Source organism: Hyalella azteca, unplaced genomic scaffold, assembly GCF_000764305.2.
Source record: "Hyalella azteca isolate HAZT.00-mixed unplaced genomic scaffold, Hazt_2.0.2 contig2289, whole genome shotgun sequence".
Lineage (NCBI taxonomy): Eukaryota > Metazoa > Arthropoda > Malacostraca > Amphipoda > Hyalellidae > Hyalella > Hyalella azteca.
In genome coordinates this window covers 5030-18634 of record NW_025932572.1, presented here as the reverse complement: position 1 = coordinate 18634, position 13605 = coordinate 5030, and the positions used below count along the sequence as shown (strand labels likewise).

Here is a 13605-nt window from a genome sequence, read left to right as displayed (position 1 = left end):
CCCCCTAACCGAGCTACCCCACAATACCCCCCACCCTCCTAACCGCGCCCCCCCCCAGGAGCGCGCTCTCATCGAGGACTGTAAGCTGAAGCTGACAGCGCTGGACGCTGACCCGCCCTGCAGCTCACGTAAGAAGCGTCAGCGCGCGCTGCTGCTGACACTGCTCAGCCAGCGTCAGCATATCAAGAAAGTGATCCGTGCGCTGCATGTCAGCGCTCAGCACAACAAACTGGTGCTGAGTCAGCGTCAGCGGTCCCTGCTGACTCAGCTGGACGTGTCAGAGCAGAACTCAGCGGCGTCGCCCCTGTCGCCGCTGAGGAGGCGGGTGTTGGATGTCAGCGTCGCGCTGTCCACGTCCAGCGAAGACGTCTCAGTGGCCGCCGGTGTTCAGGGGCAAATTTCTGCTATAAATAAAGCATTAGCGGCCAAAAATAATCGTTCTCCTGCTAAAAAATCTCATGTGTTGCCAGAAAATAGGGTGTTGAATTCGCTTGACAACGAACTCTTGTCAGCTGCTGAGCACATTCCGTCTGACAAGCGCCTCCAGTCGTCTGACAAGCGCCTCGAGTCGCCTGACAAGCGCCCCCAGTCGTCTGACAAACCCTCCCAGTCGTCTGACAAACCCTCCCAGTCGTCTGACAAACGCCCCCAGTCGTCTGACAAAGAAGCGCCATCGTTTGCTGTGTCGCAAACCCAGGCAACAACAAATAAAAAAGCTAAACACGCGATGAATTCTCTGGATAAAATGCCCGGCAAGTCGAGCCTTGCTGTCCCCACCACCGTAAAGCTCGTCCCAGAGAGAAACAAACCTAAAGTGCAGGATATTGCGCCGGATATTGCCGTGGACGAGTCGAGTGGACATCCTGCCTCAACTGACTGTTCCCCTCGAGGGGACATTCAGGAGACCCCGTCCTCTGCCGAAGAGGAACGCTTCATCCCCGCCGAGGAATTCTTCTCCAGGAAAGATACTTCCACTGAAGCTGTCGCTAAGAAACCTTCAGTCCCTAGGAAATGTTCAACACACTGCCAAACCGACCTGCAGTCATCAGCCCAAACTGACCTTCAGTCTTTGGCTCCTACACAAGTTGCTTCAAAGATGGAGTCTAAGTCATCTCAATATGATTCCCGGGACCATGGCGTCTCAGAGGCCCACAAACTTGACCCAGATTACGTTTCTTTGAACAACTTCGTGCGTTTAAAACCCAAGACTGCCTTCTCCCTGCCATTACGTGTGCCGCTCTCACCCCGAACCGTGACCACGAAACTCAGTGAACCACAAACCATGCACCGCAGTTCTTTGACGGACGCAACATCTATGACCCTCCCACGATACTCAAGTGAGTCAGATGACTCGTTCACTTGGTCCCAGAACGAGACCTCGGAGACTAGCGACGGGGAAGGCCTGGTGCTCTGCCTTCAGCAGGAACTCGCCGCTAAGAAGGCCGAGGTTAAGAAGCTCAGGAAGGAGGAGCGCAGGGTCAGGAGGGAAAGAATCGCGTCCCAGCAAGCGGCGCTTAAGAAGCAGATCGCCACGTACGACCGCTGCATCAGGGAGGCTGAGGCCGCCCTCCACAGCGCCCACGCCATCCCTAACAATTCCCTGGCCGTGCGACCTGTCATTGGCAAGCCTCAGTCACGGCGGTCCAAGACATCCGCGGAGCTCAGCGCGCTCATGGCCGCTGATAAATCCGACTACTCGGACGTGTCGGACGCGGCGCCCAGGAGCGACCAGTCCGCCTCCTCCAAGACTCTGGAGGAGGCCTCGGCCCGAAGTGAAGCTGTCTCGGGTCTTGAAGGTTCTCAGGACTCGGGCTCCAGTAAACATGATGAATCCAAGTCCAGTGGCAACGATGAATCAAAATCATGTATATCTGACTCAAGTAAAAGCGATGATCAGGCAAGTATCATTTCGAAGGCTGAAGACTCTAGCACCACGCGCCCTAGTCACGAGGAAGCATCTCTTCCATCTCAATCCTTGCCAGCAAAACCGACCATCAGCACCTCAGCCAAGCCAAGTATTGAAGGCTCTGGCCGTTCTAGTGACGCTAGTGGAAATGCTGCTGTAGCCTCAAGAGCTGACAGGATTGTTGCTGTCAGCGGAGCAGACTTGGCTGGCAAGCCAACTTCAGGCTTGGTCTCTACTCCTGGTCTGCCTGTCATGTCTTCATCGGGAGAACTTGGCACTGCTTCGATGGTTCCTGAAGTTTCTAATGAAAAAGCTGACACGAGCTCGACTGTTGCGCCAACACTGAAGATAGGGACTCACGTACTGCCTCTATCTGAACCAATGCCTGGGGTTACTTCCGTTGAATCTTCGCACGAACCAACTCTCGAACCCTCGAAATCCTTGCGTGAACCAGCTCTCGAACCCTCACAATCCTCGCGTAAACCAGCTCCCGAATCCTTGAAATCCTTGCGTGAACCAGTCCCTCAACTCACTGCGTCCCAGCGTGAACCTGTAGCAGAACCTTCACCTGTGTTAGAGTCCCTCAAACCTGCTGAACCTGGCGTATCAGCTGTGGTTGAATCCGATAAACAAGCCCCGGAGATTGCGGAAACTTCCAGCCTTCAAGAGGAAATTGTGGACGGGGATGACACGAGCATCTCTGGCAGCTTCCCCATATTCCCCACCGGCGTTGAGGACGCTCAACTTGGGGAAGCGGAGGCTCAACTTGGGGAAAATGAGGCTCAACTTGGGGAAAAGGAGGCTCAGCTTGAGGGAGAGGAGGCTCAGCTAAACGTGGAAAGTTTGCCTGCAGAACAAAACAAGGCTTTGAATATTGATGTCGATGCTGCACCTGCCGATGTTGTGGCCGATGTTGAACACATTCCTGCTCAACGCTCACCTCCATCTACTGGCCCCAAGTCGCGAGGAAGTGATGAGTCGGTTTCCGAGGACGACCCGACGGATTATGAGTATGATTTTGAGTCTGGCAAAGAACTAACTCAGTCTGGCAAAGAACTTACTCAGTCCAGCAAAGAAGATTCTGATATTAGTGAAGAAATTGAAGCGCCCGACGATTTTGAAAGTGAATCTCAAAGTGTCACTAAGACTTCAAGAGAATCTGGTGAATCAACATCAGACAAAAGTGAGTCAAAACAAAGTGGAACACATCGTTCAGGAATCTCTGGATCCAGCGGGACGCTGCAAGCCAGAGTCTCTAACAAGAAGGATCCTGCTGGTGAAATAGCAGACCTGTTGCCGCAGTCTGCGGGCCAGACAAAAGATGAACATGTTCCTGCACCGATAACCAAGGAATTACAAACACCTTCTGCAGTGGTTGACGTCGTTCCAGTCATTAGTGCTCCACCTGTCACTAGTGCACCACCAGCACCAGTCACTAGTGCACTACCAGCACCAGTCACTAGTGCAGGTTCAGCTCAAGTCCTCTCCATTGATTCATGTGAATCCAGCATAGAAGAAAGCATAGCGGAGTCAATTCAAGAATCAGAAGGAGAACACTCTTCCGCAAGCGGTGCATTGAAACTGGGTGAACCAAACTTTGCACTGAACCTGCTGAGCGTGGACCATGAGAACCCTTTACTGAGCAAGAACGGTTCTGACAGCACCGGGGAGGCCACACTCAGCACTGACAGAGACAGAGAGAAGAACTGGAGGTCGCAGCAAGATGGTAGCGTCGACCAACGCACAAATTTTGACAGCGGTGAAGTTTTGGTGCAAGAAAGGAACTCTGCAGCGGATGTTTATCTTGACAAGGTGGTTGCGAAACATGAAATATCGGAACAAAATAGCCTGCAGGTGCCTTCATCCTGCTTGTTGGTAGAGCCTTCAGTTATTGGTGGAGAGGAAAAAGCTGCGACACCAACTGATGGTGCAAGACCTGCTGGTGCCATGGCTGTGGATGAAGTCGAACCTTTCGATGCCAAGGATTCAGAAAATGAAGTCGAAGCTGATGATGCCATCCAGGTAACGGATGGAGAAGAGTCTGTAATGGCCTTACATCTGCCAGAGGAGCTGCTAGTCCCGTCGTCTCCGATGGAAGACTCGGACGAGACAAGAGACGTGTGGAATATGCTGGACCAGGAGACTGTTGATGGCGATGCGTCAGGAGCAGGTGACGGGGTGGATGAGACTGCCACCATTGCAATTCATGAGGAGCATTCAACAGTTCTTTCATCTGCAGGAGCTACAGCGAAGTCCTTAGAACAAAACAATCGAGAACTCGAGGAGATTGAGGTAGCGTTGCACACAAGACTCCTAGCTGCTGCTAAAGACAAAGATTCGCGCGGGCAAACTTCCATTCTCGATGATGACAAAATTCAACAGCGGAAGAAGGTTATCGACTCGATCGCTAATCAACTGTTGACTGATTTGGTTGATGATGCCTCGAAGTTTTTCGAAGGTTTGGTGACAGCAAAACAAAAGAAGCTTTCCTCCAAGTCAGCCGCCACTGGTCAGGCTTCAACATCAGCGCCTCTAAACTCCAACCTTCCAAAAACACCTTCAGGAAATTCGAGCTCAGCACCTGATGAATTAACAGAAAATAAAACCCAATTTCTTCATGAAACCAACAATTCTTCGCAGGATAAAAATGCGAAGACTTCAACAGAAGATCCCACAGAACAGCAGGACCTAGTTACTTCTGTCACGTCCCAGGGCCCAGCGAAGGCCGGGGCCACATCAGCCTCCCCCATGGGGGGCCCAGTGGGGGCTGGGGCCACATCAGCCTCCCCCATGGGGGGCACAGCGAAGGCTGGGGCCACAGCAGCCTCCCCCATGGGGGGCCCAACAAAGGCCGGGGCCCTAACACCCTCCCCCAGGCTGGAGTGGGGGGATTTGCTGCAGAAGGTGCTGGAGGTCTCACCCTCCCCACCTCCTCCTCCCTACAAGGGGCGGGGGTTACTCAGACAACCCCAGGCTGGGGATGACCAAGGTGAGGGGTGAGATGTGGAGGCTGTTGTTTATATCATTAATATGAATTATTTTATGGGTAATAAAATGCGGTCTTCTGGGGTAATATCTTCGGGCCAGATTTTGGGATAGATATTTATTAATCTTTATTTATAATTTATTTATTATTTATATGTGTTATAATAAAAACTAATATATTGATCTATAATTTTGTTATTGGATCTTGAATGGCCATGTAAATCAAATACATGCATATTACTTGCATACAATACACGCATGTAGCATCAAAAGATAGGAGATGAACCCTTAAATTTCAGTTGTATTTCCCCCCCTTAATTCCTCCCCAATTATTGTCAAAGTCCTCCCCTCCCCTTAACAAGTCCTCCCCTCCCGTGAGGCTCTAACGCCCCTCCCGGAGGCTCTAACGCCCCTCCCGTGAGGCTCTAACGCCCCTCCCGTGCCCCTCCGTGAGGCTCTAACGCCCCTCCCGCGAGGCTCTAACGCCCCTCCGTGAGGCTCTAACGCCCCTCCGTGAGGCTCTAACGCCCCTCCCGTGAGGCTCTAATGCCCCTCCGTGAGGCTCTAACGCCCCTCCCGTGAGGCTCTAACGCCCCTCTGCCCCTCAGGTTACCGCGCCCGCAGCCCCACCGCAGGGACCCTCGCCGCCACCACCGCCCTCGACCCCGTGAGTCCCCATCTCGTGGTGCAATTATTTTATCATGTCATGTTGACATGTTTTATGCTGTCATGTTGTTGCCATGTCATGTTGCTCCGCCATCTTGTCGTTTTTGCCATGTTATGTTGCTCCGCCATCTTGTCGTTTTTGCCGCCATTTTGTAACGCCTTCGTGTTGTTTTTATCACGTCATGTTGCGATATGGCAATTAATGTCTCCTTAGCCAACTGCTCAACATAAACATGATGTTGATCTCACCCCTGCCCCTCCCTCAGGACCTGCTGTCGGCGAAGCTGCTGCAGCTCCTGCAGGGCGGCGGCCCTCTGCAGGATCAGGATCTGTCAGCCCACAAGACAAGTCCTGACGACGCTGATGTCCCTTCGAGACTTTGTCGGGAAGACCTCAGTGAACCTGACGAAGATTCTACTGCCGGCGCTCAGGGTCCAAGAAAAAACTTGGAGCAGCGGCGTATGGATGGGTCTGAACTACGGATGGATGGATCTAAACTGCGGATGGATGGGTCTGAACTTCGGATGGATGGGTCTGAACTGCGGATGGATGGGTCTGAACTGCGGATGGATGGGTCTGTTGACACACTTCTTGTTGCTGGACAAATCAACGAAGAAGAAGCGGATCTTCAAGCGCACGGATACAAAAATGCAGACAAAAACTCCGAAAAAGACGACAATGAAGGCGCAGAAGACGACTACACGGAGGAGCTAAAGCAGCTGTCCAAGACTTTTGACATCGATATTTCAGATTGCGATTTACAGTTGGATAATATCAGCGACGCCCGCCCCGCCCCCAGGGATGAGTTTGACCCTGAGCTGGAGTCCATGTTACGTGGAGGCACGCGTGACCACCTCCAGGAGTTTGGAGTCACGCCCCACTTTGGAGTCTCGAGCGCCCGCGGTAGTTGGAGTGATGAGAACTTCTGGAGCGCTGGGACAGAGGTAAGCGTTGAATATAAATTTTCTATTTATATTTTATTCCTATTAATTTGCATCTTCTAATCATCCCTTCAGAGCTTACTTTCTATTACCTTTTATTTTTCCTATTGCTTTACATCTTCAAATCATGCTTTCAGAGGTTACTTTCTATTGTCTTCCATTATTCCTTTTACTTTCTATTTTCGGAAGATATGTACATCTAAGCTGAGCTAACTCTCTCTACCAGCTGTAGCTCCCCTAGACCAGCTATATCTTTCTGACCATCTATAGTTCTGGACCAATTACAATATATTACATAATTGTTAATATTATAGAGTGTTATATATTTCTGACTGTGTATAGCTCAAAATCAATTGTAATATATACCGTACATTATAATTAATAATATATTTATAATAGTCCAGCTATATCTTCCTGACCATCTTTACATAGCTCTGGTCCAATTACAATATAATAGATAATTATTATTAAAGAGAGTTATATCTTTCTGACTGTATATCTCTAAATCAATAGTAATATATACATAATAATTAATATTATATTTATCAGCGAGCTGCGTGTCCAGAATATTCCTCTAACCTCCTCCCTCCAGCAGGCACGTCTCCAGCAGCTGGAGGTGCTGGAGCAGCGCTACCCCGGCCTCGTCATGCGGGAGGTGCCAGACCGGCCCCCGCCCCCCTACAGACCCCCGGCAGACCGCGCCCCGGGGGCTACGAGGCATCCCGGTGCCGGTAGTGCTGTTGCCGCCGTTGCCGGTACCGAGAACGACGCTTCCGGTGCCAAAACCGCGACATCCGGAACTGAAGAGGCCACTTCCGGTGTTGTAACTTTTACTTCCGGTGTTGCAGCCCCCATTTCCGGTGTTGGAACCACTATTTCCGGTGCAGCAACGCCTACTTCCTGTGCTGTAAGCCTTAGTTCCGGTGTTGCAACCCTTATTTCCGAAGTTGGAACCCTTACTTCCGAGGTTAGAACCGCTATTTCCGGAGTTGGAACGCCCACATCCGGTGCTGAATCCCCCCACCGCAGGGTTGCCCCACACCCCACAGCCCAGGAGAGCTACAGCAGCTTCATCTGCCCCCCCGACACCCCCGTGGCCTCCCCGTGAGTCTTCAGGGTTGTTGAATGTTATCAAAAACTTTAATGTTGATGAGCTCTCAACTGTGAACTGTTGATTAAAAACATCAAAAAATATATTGAAATTTCATATCTAACAGTGAGTTAGTGCTACGTGTATTCTGATTTATAAATTATTGAGATCACTGAATTATAAATATTTAAATTTAATAGATTTTCTGATGTCGTTTCAATCATCAACAGTTCGCAGTTGAGTATTGAATTTGAGTATTTTTAATTACAATATACGACACAACACACAATATATAACACAGTTGAAGGCATGATATTGAAATTTTATATTGAAATTTTAATGTATTTGTATATTTTGTCATTTAAATCATCATTAAGTTCATGAACTCAGACGACCTTCCCCCCACAGACGACGCCTGAGTCGCGCAGACCAGCAGGCAGCGGTGCAGTACAGTGCAGTGGGTGCAGTGGTGCAGTGCACCGACCACATGCTGGTGCAGCGCACTCTACAGTGCACCGTAGCCTTGTTCTGTGATGCCTGGTTTGTGCATCACCAGCACCCCGGCCTAGTGCAGCGGTGAGTGCAGCGGTGAGTGCACCAGCCTAGCCTAGTGCAGTGGTGAGTGCACCAGCCTAGTGCAGCGGTGAATGCACCAGCCTAGTGCAGCGGTGAATGCACCAGCCTAGTGCAGCGGTGAGTGCACCAGCCTAGTGCAGCGGTGAATGCACCAGCACCAGCCTAGTGATATTCAGGTGCTAGTGACAGCCTAGTTGGCGCTAGTTATAACCTATGTTAATTAGCTATGTTAATTTATTTCTTTCCAGCCGCTGCCTCCCATAAAATAATTTTATAAGATGTCACACAATCGCCCCTTTATATTAGGATGCCAGAATTTGGACACATGTAGACTTGCATTAATCTTATATTATTATTATTAATATTAAATAATATCCTCTCTAATCATGTGCTTGCTGTTTGTTTAGTCAAGACATACGTAGAATTGCATTAATATCTTAAATCATTATTAAATGTTATACACTGTAATCATGTGCTTGCTGTTTATTTGGAGGTAATAAATTCTGAGTATATACCATTAATCTGTCACTTGTAAGTGCCCGGCACTAACATGTCACTTGTAAGTGCCCGGCACTAACATGTCACTTGTAAGTGCCCGGCACTAACATGTCACTTGTAAGTGTCTGGCACTAACATGTTTGTTTATTGCAGGCCCGCGGTACCACCTCTGCCTGGCGCACCAGCAGCTGGTGCAGATCACCATCACGCCGTCAGTTGGTGCGCGATGCACCACCTCATATTCGACGCGGTGCGCCAGTTGGTGCTGGAGGAGCACCAGCTGTCTGATGGTGCTGCTGGTGCAGAGTGCAAGCCTTACAGAGTACACCACCGTCCTGTCACTGCACTGAGGTGTGCACAGCGTACAGCAGCTGTGCACAGCGTACAGCAGCTGTGCACAGCGTACAGCAGCTGTGTACAGCGTACAGCAGCTGTGCACAGCGTACAGCAGCTGTGTACAGCGTACAGCAGCTGTGTACAGCGTACAGCAGCTGTGTACAGCGTACAGCAGCTGTGTACAGCGTGTCACAAACGTGTTAGCAACATGTTACAGACTTGTTTAAAAAGTATTACATGTTACAAACGTGTCACTGTGTTACCAACATGTTATAGACTTGTTCAGACTTGTTTCAAATGTATTATGTACATGTTACCAACATGTCCCTACAAATCCCTACATGTCCCTACATGTTACAGGCGTGCAGCAAGTCACTCATCAGTCACGGCGACCGTCACCCGCCGCCTGGGGGCGCTGCTGGGGCTCCGCCCCCCGCCGCCCCCCGTCAGGAGGCTGCGCTGGACCGCCCACGCCAGGGACGCCGTAGACCAGGTCAGTGTCATTATTAAATATTGTTATTGTAATGAAGTGTTGCTGCAAATTTCCCACTGCTGTATGTCAGACTACGGAGCTTAAGTAGGACCGACTCTGACGTCGGTGTTGCATTGATTATAGCCGTCAGATACAATGCCGATCCCGACATGCGTCCTGGTTCCTCTCTTGTAGGATTTTGACTCAGACGCCAGGGTGAGTTGCGTGTTATGGTGGTGAAATTTAGCTTAGAATTCTTGATGGAATATCGTGATTTTTGTGTATATAACGACATGTAATGCGTAGATATTTACTTTCTGTTTTCTGTTGTAGGAAAAGATGCGTTTTCTCAGATCTCAATGCTCCAGCTCTCTCCTCGCATTTTGCTGTCATCGCACTTTAACTTCCTCCGCATTTAATTTGTTAGTTCGTTTCATATGCCGCACCTCTGTAAAATCATTAGTGTTATTTGTTTATATTAATTTTCCGTTTATCTTTAATAAACTTAAACGTTTGTTCGAGTAACTGTCCGCTCAGTCCAAGCTCTTGCTGATAAAACCAATAGGGAAGTTGCATTTGATTTCCGGTCATTGGTGGACGTGACAATTAGACCATCCGAACTTTGAGGTGACGCGATTAATTAGCTATTATACAAGATTAGTTCATCACATTTGGTGGCCAGTATGGGGATCGAACCCACGACATCCGCGTTATCAGCACAATATTTCCTTATATTTATATCTATAACTAAATATTAGAACTAAATCTATAATGTTATTTATAATATATAAATGTAATAAATTTATTATATCAATATAATATAATTATATACAGAGGTGGCAGTAGCGCGCTACATGTAGCGGCCGCTACGTTTTCAGTAGCGCTGGTGCTACATTTAAGCGTAGCGGCCGCTACACTTCAAAGTAGCGCTGCTCAGCTCTGATTATATGATCAATATTTAAATAGTATAGAGGCCGATAGATATTTAAATAGTATAGAGGGTGTGTTGCGGGGGCTGGCATGTGAGTATTGTGTTGCAGGTGCTGGTGCAGGAGGTGTTGTGCTGAACGCTGTTGTGTTGCAGGTGCTGGTGCAGGAGGTGGTGCAGGAGGAGGCCGTATGGACCGACTACCACGCTGACGAGGAGCAGGTCAAGTGCAGGTTGGCGGCCGACCTGCTGCAGTCCATCTTGTCTGAAACATGTCGTCTCTTCGCACTTATTATCAAAACAAAGATGGCGGCCGTCGTGTGATGAACTATTTAATTTATTTTATAATATGATTTGAAATTAGATATCCTGTGTAGCTTATTCAATGGCAACGTTTTATACGTCAACGTTGTGTCTGTGTCAACTATGCGGTTCATCGTTCATCAACGATGAATATAAGTCAACGATGAATATATGTCAGCGATGAATCAGTGTCAACGATGCCATTCATCTTTAATCAACGATGAATATACGTCAACGATTAATCCAACTAATTGCATTTGTGTACAAAATGTAGCACGTAATGTTACATCACTTATTAATTACTCTACATGTTGTAGCGTCTAAGAAATATTTAGTGTAGATATTCACTCTAATGCGTATTGAATACATCACATATCATTTCATGTGGATTATGTATGTGGTGACAACACCACACTACCTGTGCCTGATATATATTTATTTGTTCCACTATAAACTGTGATGATCTGTAGACATTGTACGATGTTATGTATGTCTATGTTGCTCTCTATGCTGCGATATGAGTGCCTTCATATCAGCATGTATATCATGTGTGATGTATGCATGAATTAGCTATAGCTGTGTCATGTAAGAATGTATGTAATTATTAATCAATACACGCTAGTTAGACTTCATTCAAAAATTTTAGTTGAAACATAAAGCCTAGTCCGTCCGTCTGGTCGGACGTCGGTATAATATCGTTCGCTATTTTAATGCTCGAGTCGTGCGAAAAATAAATTTAAGGCGTTGAAAAGTTGATAATAAACGATAGAACCTTCACTCCTTCCCCAGCTCTTGAGTAGTTTCACTATGAATCCTAAAGCATTGTGCTTCTCCATTATCAATGTTATTAGTATTGTTAGCGCATTTTCTCATTTATGGAAAAAATGCACTATTGTGCTCGTCATGTCCGTCCGTCCGTCCGTCTGTGACCTCAAGTTTTCGTCGACGAGAAAATGCGCTCTCTGTCACTCACTGCAGTGAGTACTGAGTTATATTTTTAGTATTTGACCGACGTTATTAGTATATTACGGTATTAGTATTAATTTATCAATTAATTCGTGAATCGAGTTATTTGTGACCAGGACAACAAAGCTTGACATAAGGTTAAGAAAAGCATGGCAGAGAACAAATGGTTTGCAGTATAAATAAAATCAAGATTCCTGTTAAATCCACAATTATCAAGTGTCCTAAGAAGCGATATAATAAAATCTACGTTATTACTTCAATTTTCAGAAATTGTAGATTTTCAAGCTCCTGGAAACGCACTAACAATTAAGTGGAGCACAGACTCCGGCCTCAGATCATGCGGTGATAATTTTTCATTGATAATTTGAAAAGTTTATCAATAATTTAATCAAATTTAAGATAATTCAAGTTTTGTTCAGCAATTTAAATGGTCGCGCGGTGATAATTTTTCATTGATAATTTGACAAGTTAATAATTTTATCAAATTTATGGTAATTCAAGTTTTGTTCAGTAATTCAAATGGTAGCACGCAACGCTGCATGCATTGCCAGTTAATAGGCATTATAAAACATCCTTGAAGATACAAGCAAGCTGAATGAAACACAACCTTTATTTTAACGAGTTACTCTTCTTGCAACGCCTTGTGGTAGGAATAGCATATAACCATTTTCAGGCACGTATAACATGTAACCACCTGTAGGCACGTATAACATTGTTGAGGGTTAATGCATCCATAGACAGGGAATTAATTATGTGAAGGCAGCGATCAGTTCAATTATCTCGTTTTAATTATGTCGCCCGTTAAATGACTGAACAGAATCAATGGAAACCTTTATCTTGTACTCAACAAGGACACTGACACCGCATTGCACGCTTGAGTTATAGCTAAACTTCGCTCTATTTATACAATGGACACGTCTGATTGTTTTAAATGTATTCATACAACTAACTATATATATCTGGGCTCGTGCACCTAACTAAATCATTTTAAACATAATTAATAAAGTTTACAGACTGAACAGTGGAGGCGCAGTTAGCTTTAAAAATACGAAGTTTTCCAAGAAAAAGTTTGTAGTAATAAAAGGTTAAAATCAACACAAAAGTAAAATGGCGTAATTTAAAACCTTGCATCCGAACGTAATGAAAAAAATTGTGAGGACACACCCATTAACATAAAATACCACAACGGAACAACTTATTTACACTCTGATGTCAGGCCACAGCACACACCTAGCATGCTGATGTCAGGCCTCAGCACACACCTAGCGTGCTGATCATACCTAGCGTGCTGATGTCAGGCCGGGATGCCTCAGCATGTCTGCAGTGCTGACGCAGCATGGCAGCAGCAGTACGCCCGTCAGTCGATGTCAGCAGCACAGGCCGCTTGCTGGTCAGCAGCAGCGAGTTGACTGATGTCAGGAAACCGTCGTCCCTCTCGCTGAACAGCAGGTCCAGCTGTCATATATCATAGCTTAGTATCATATCAACACTTTAATACATCATATCATCAATTATCATCACATCATCGCTTATCATATCAACACATTGATATATCATGTAATTGCTTATCATATCAACACTTTAATATATGACATCAAAACACTCGATGTAAGCAATATGTTGGGCCCAGTAAGCATACATGACGCTATTCATGACCATACATGCAGCTATTCATGACCCTAATAGGGAAGAGGTTATATCAACAGTCTTGTTTATTCAATATAATAAGAAACATAGAAGAATATTTCATTAATTCAACGGCAGAGCAACTCTTACATCTTCCACCAGCAGCAGCGTGTAGCTCTCCTCCTTGCTGGGTCCCTCCTTCCCCTCCTTTTTGCTGGGTCCCTCCTTCCCCTCCTTTTTGCTGGGTCCCTCCTTTCCCTCCTTTTTGCTGGGTCCCTCCTTCCTCTCCTTTTTACTGGGTCCTTTCTTTCC

The 13605-nt window shown here is 46.9% G+C and overlaps 1 protein-coding gene across 1 annotated transcript in view; it reads left to right on the top strand.

The window, feature by feature from the left end:
• Window positions 1-11491, top strand: part of LOC108672959 — a gene marked incomplete in the record, with an annotated part of 22495 nt that extends 11004 nt beyond the window's left edge. The window contains 9 exon segments of the mRNA XM_047885520.1: window positions 56-4895; window positions 5500-5558; window positions 5824-6026; window positions 6111-6501; window positions 7094-7602; window positions 7997-8164; window positions 8816-9013; window positions 9359-9491; window positions 10555-11491. Of these exon segments, the coding sequence (XP_047741476.1) occupies window positions 56-4895; window positions 5500-5558; window positions 5824-6026; window positions 6111-6501; window positions 7094-7602; window positions 7997-8164; window positions 8816-9013; window positions 9359-9491; window positions 10555-10722 (6669 nt within the window).
• Window positions 11492-13605: the final 2114 nt, after the last annotated feature.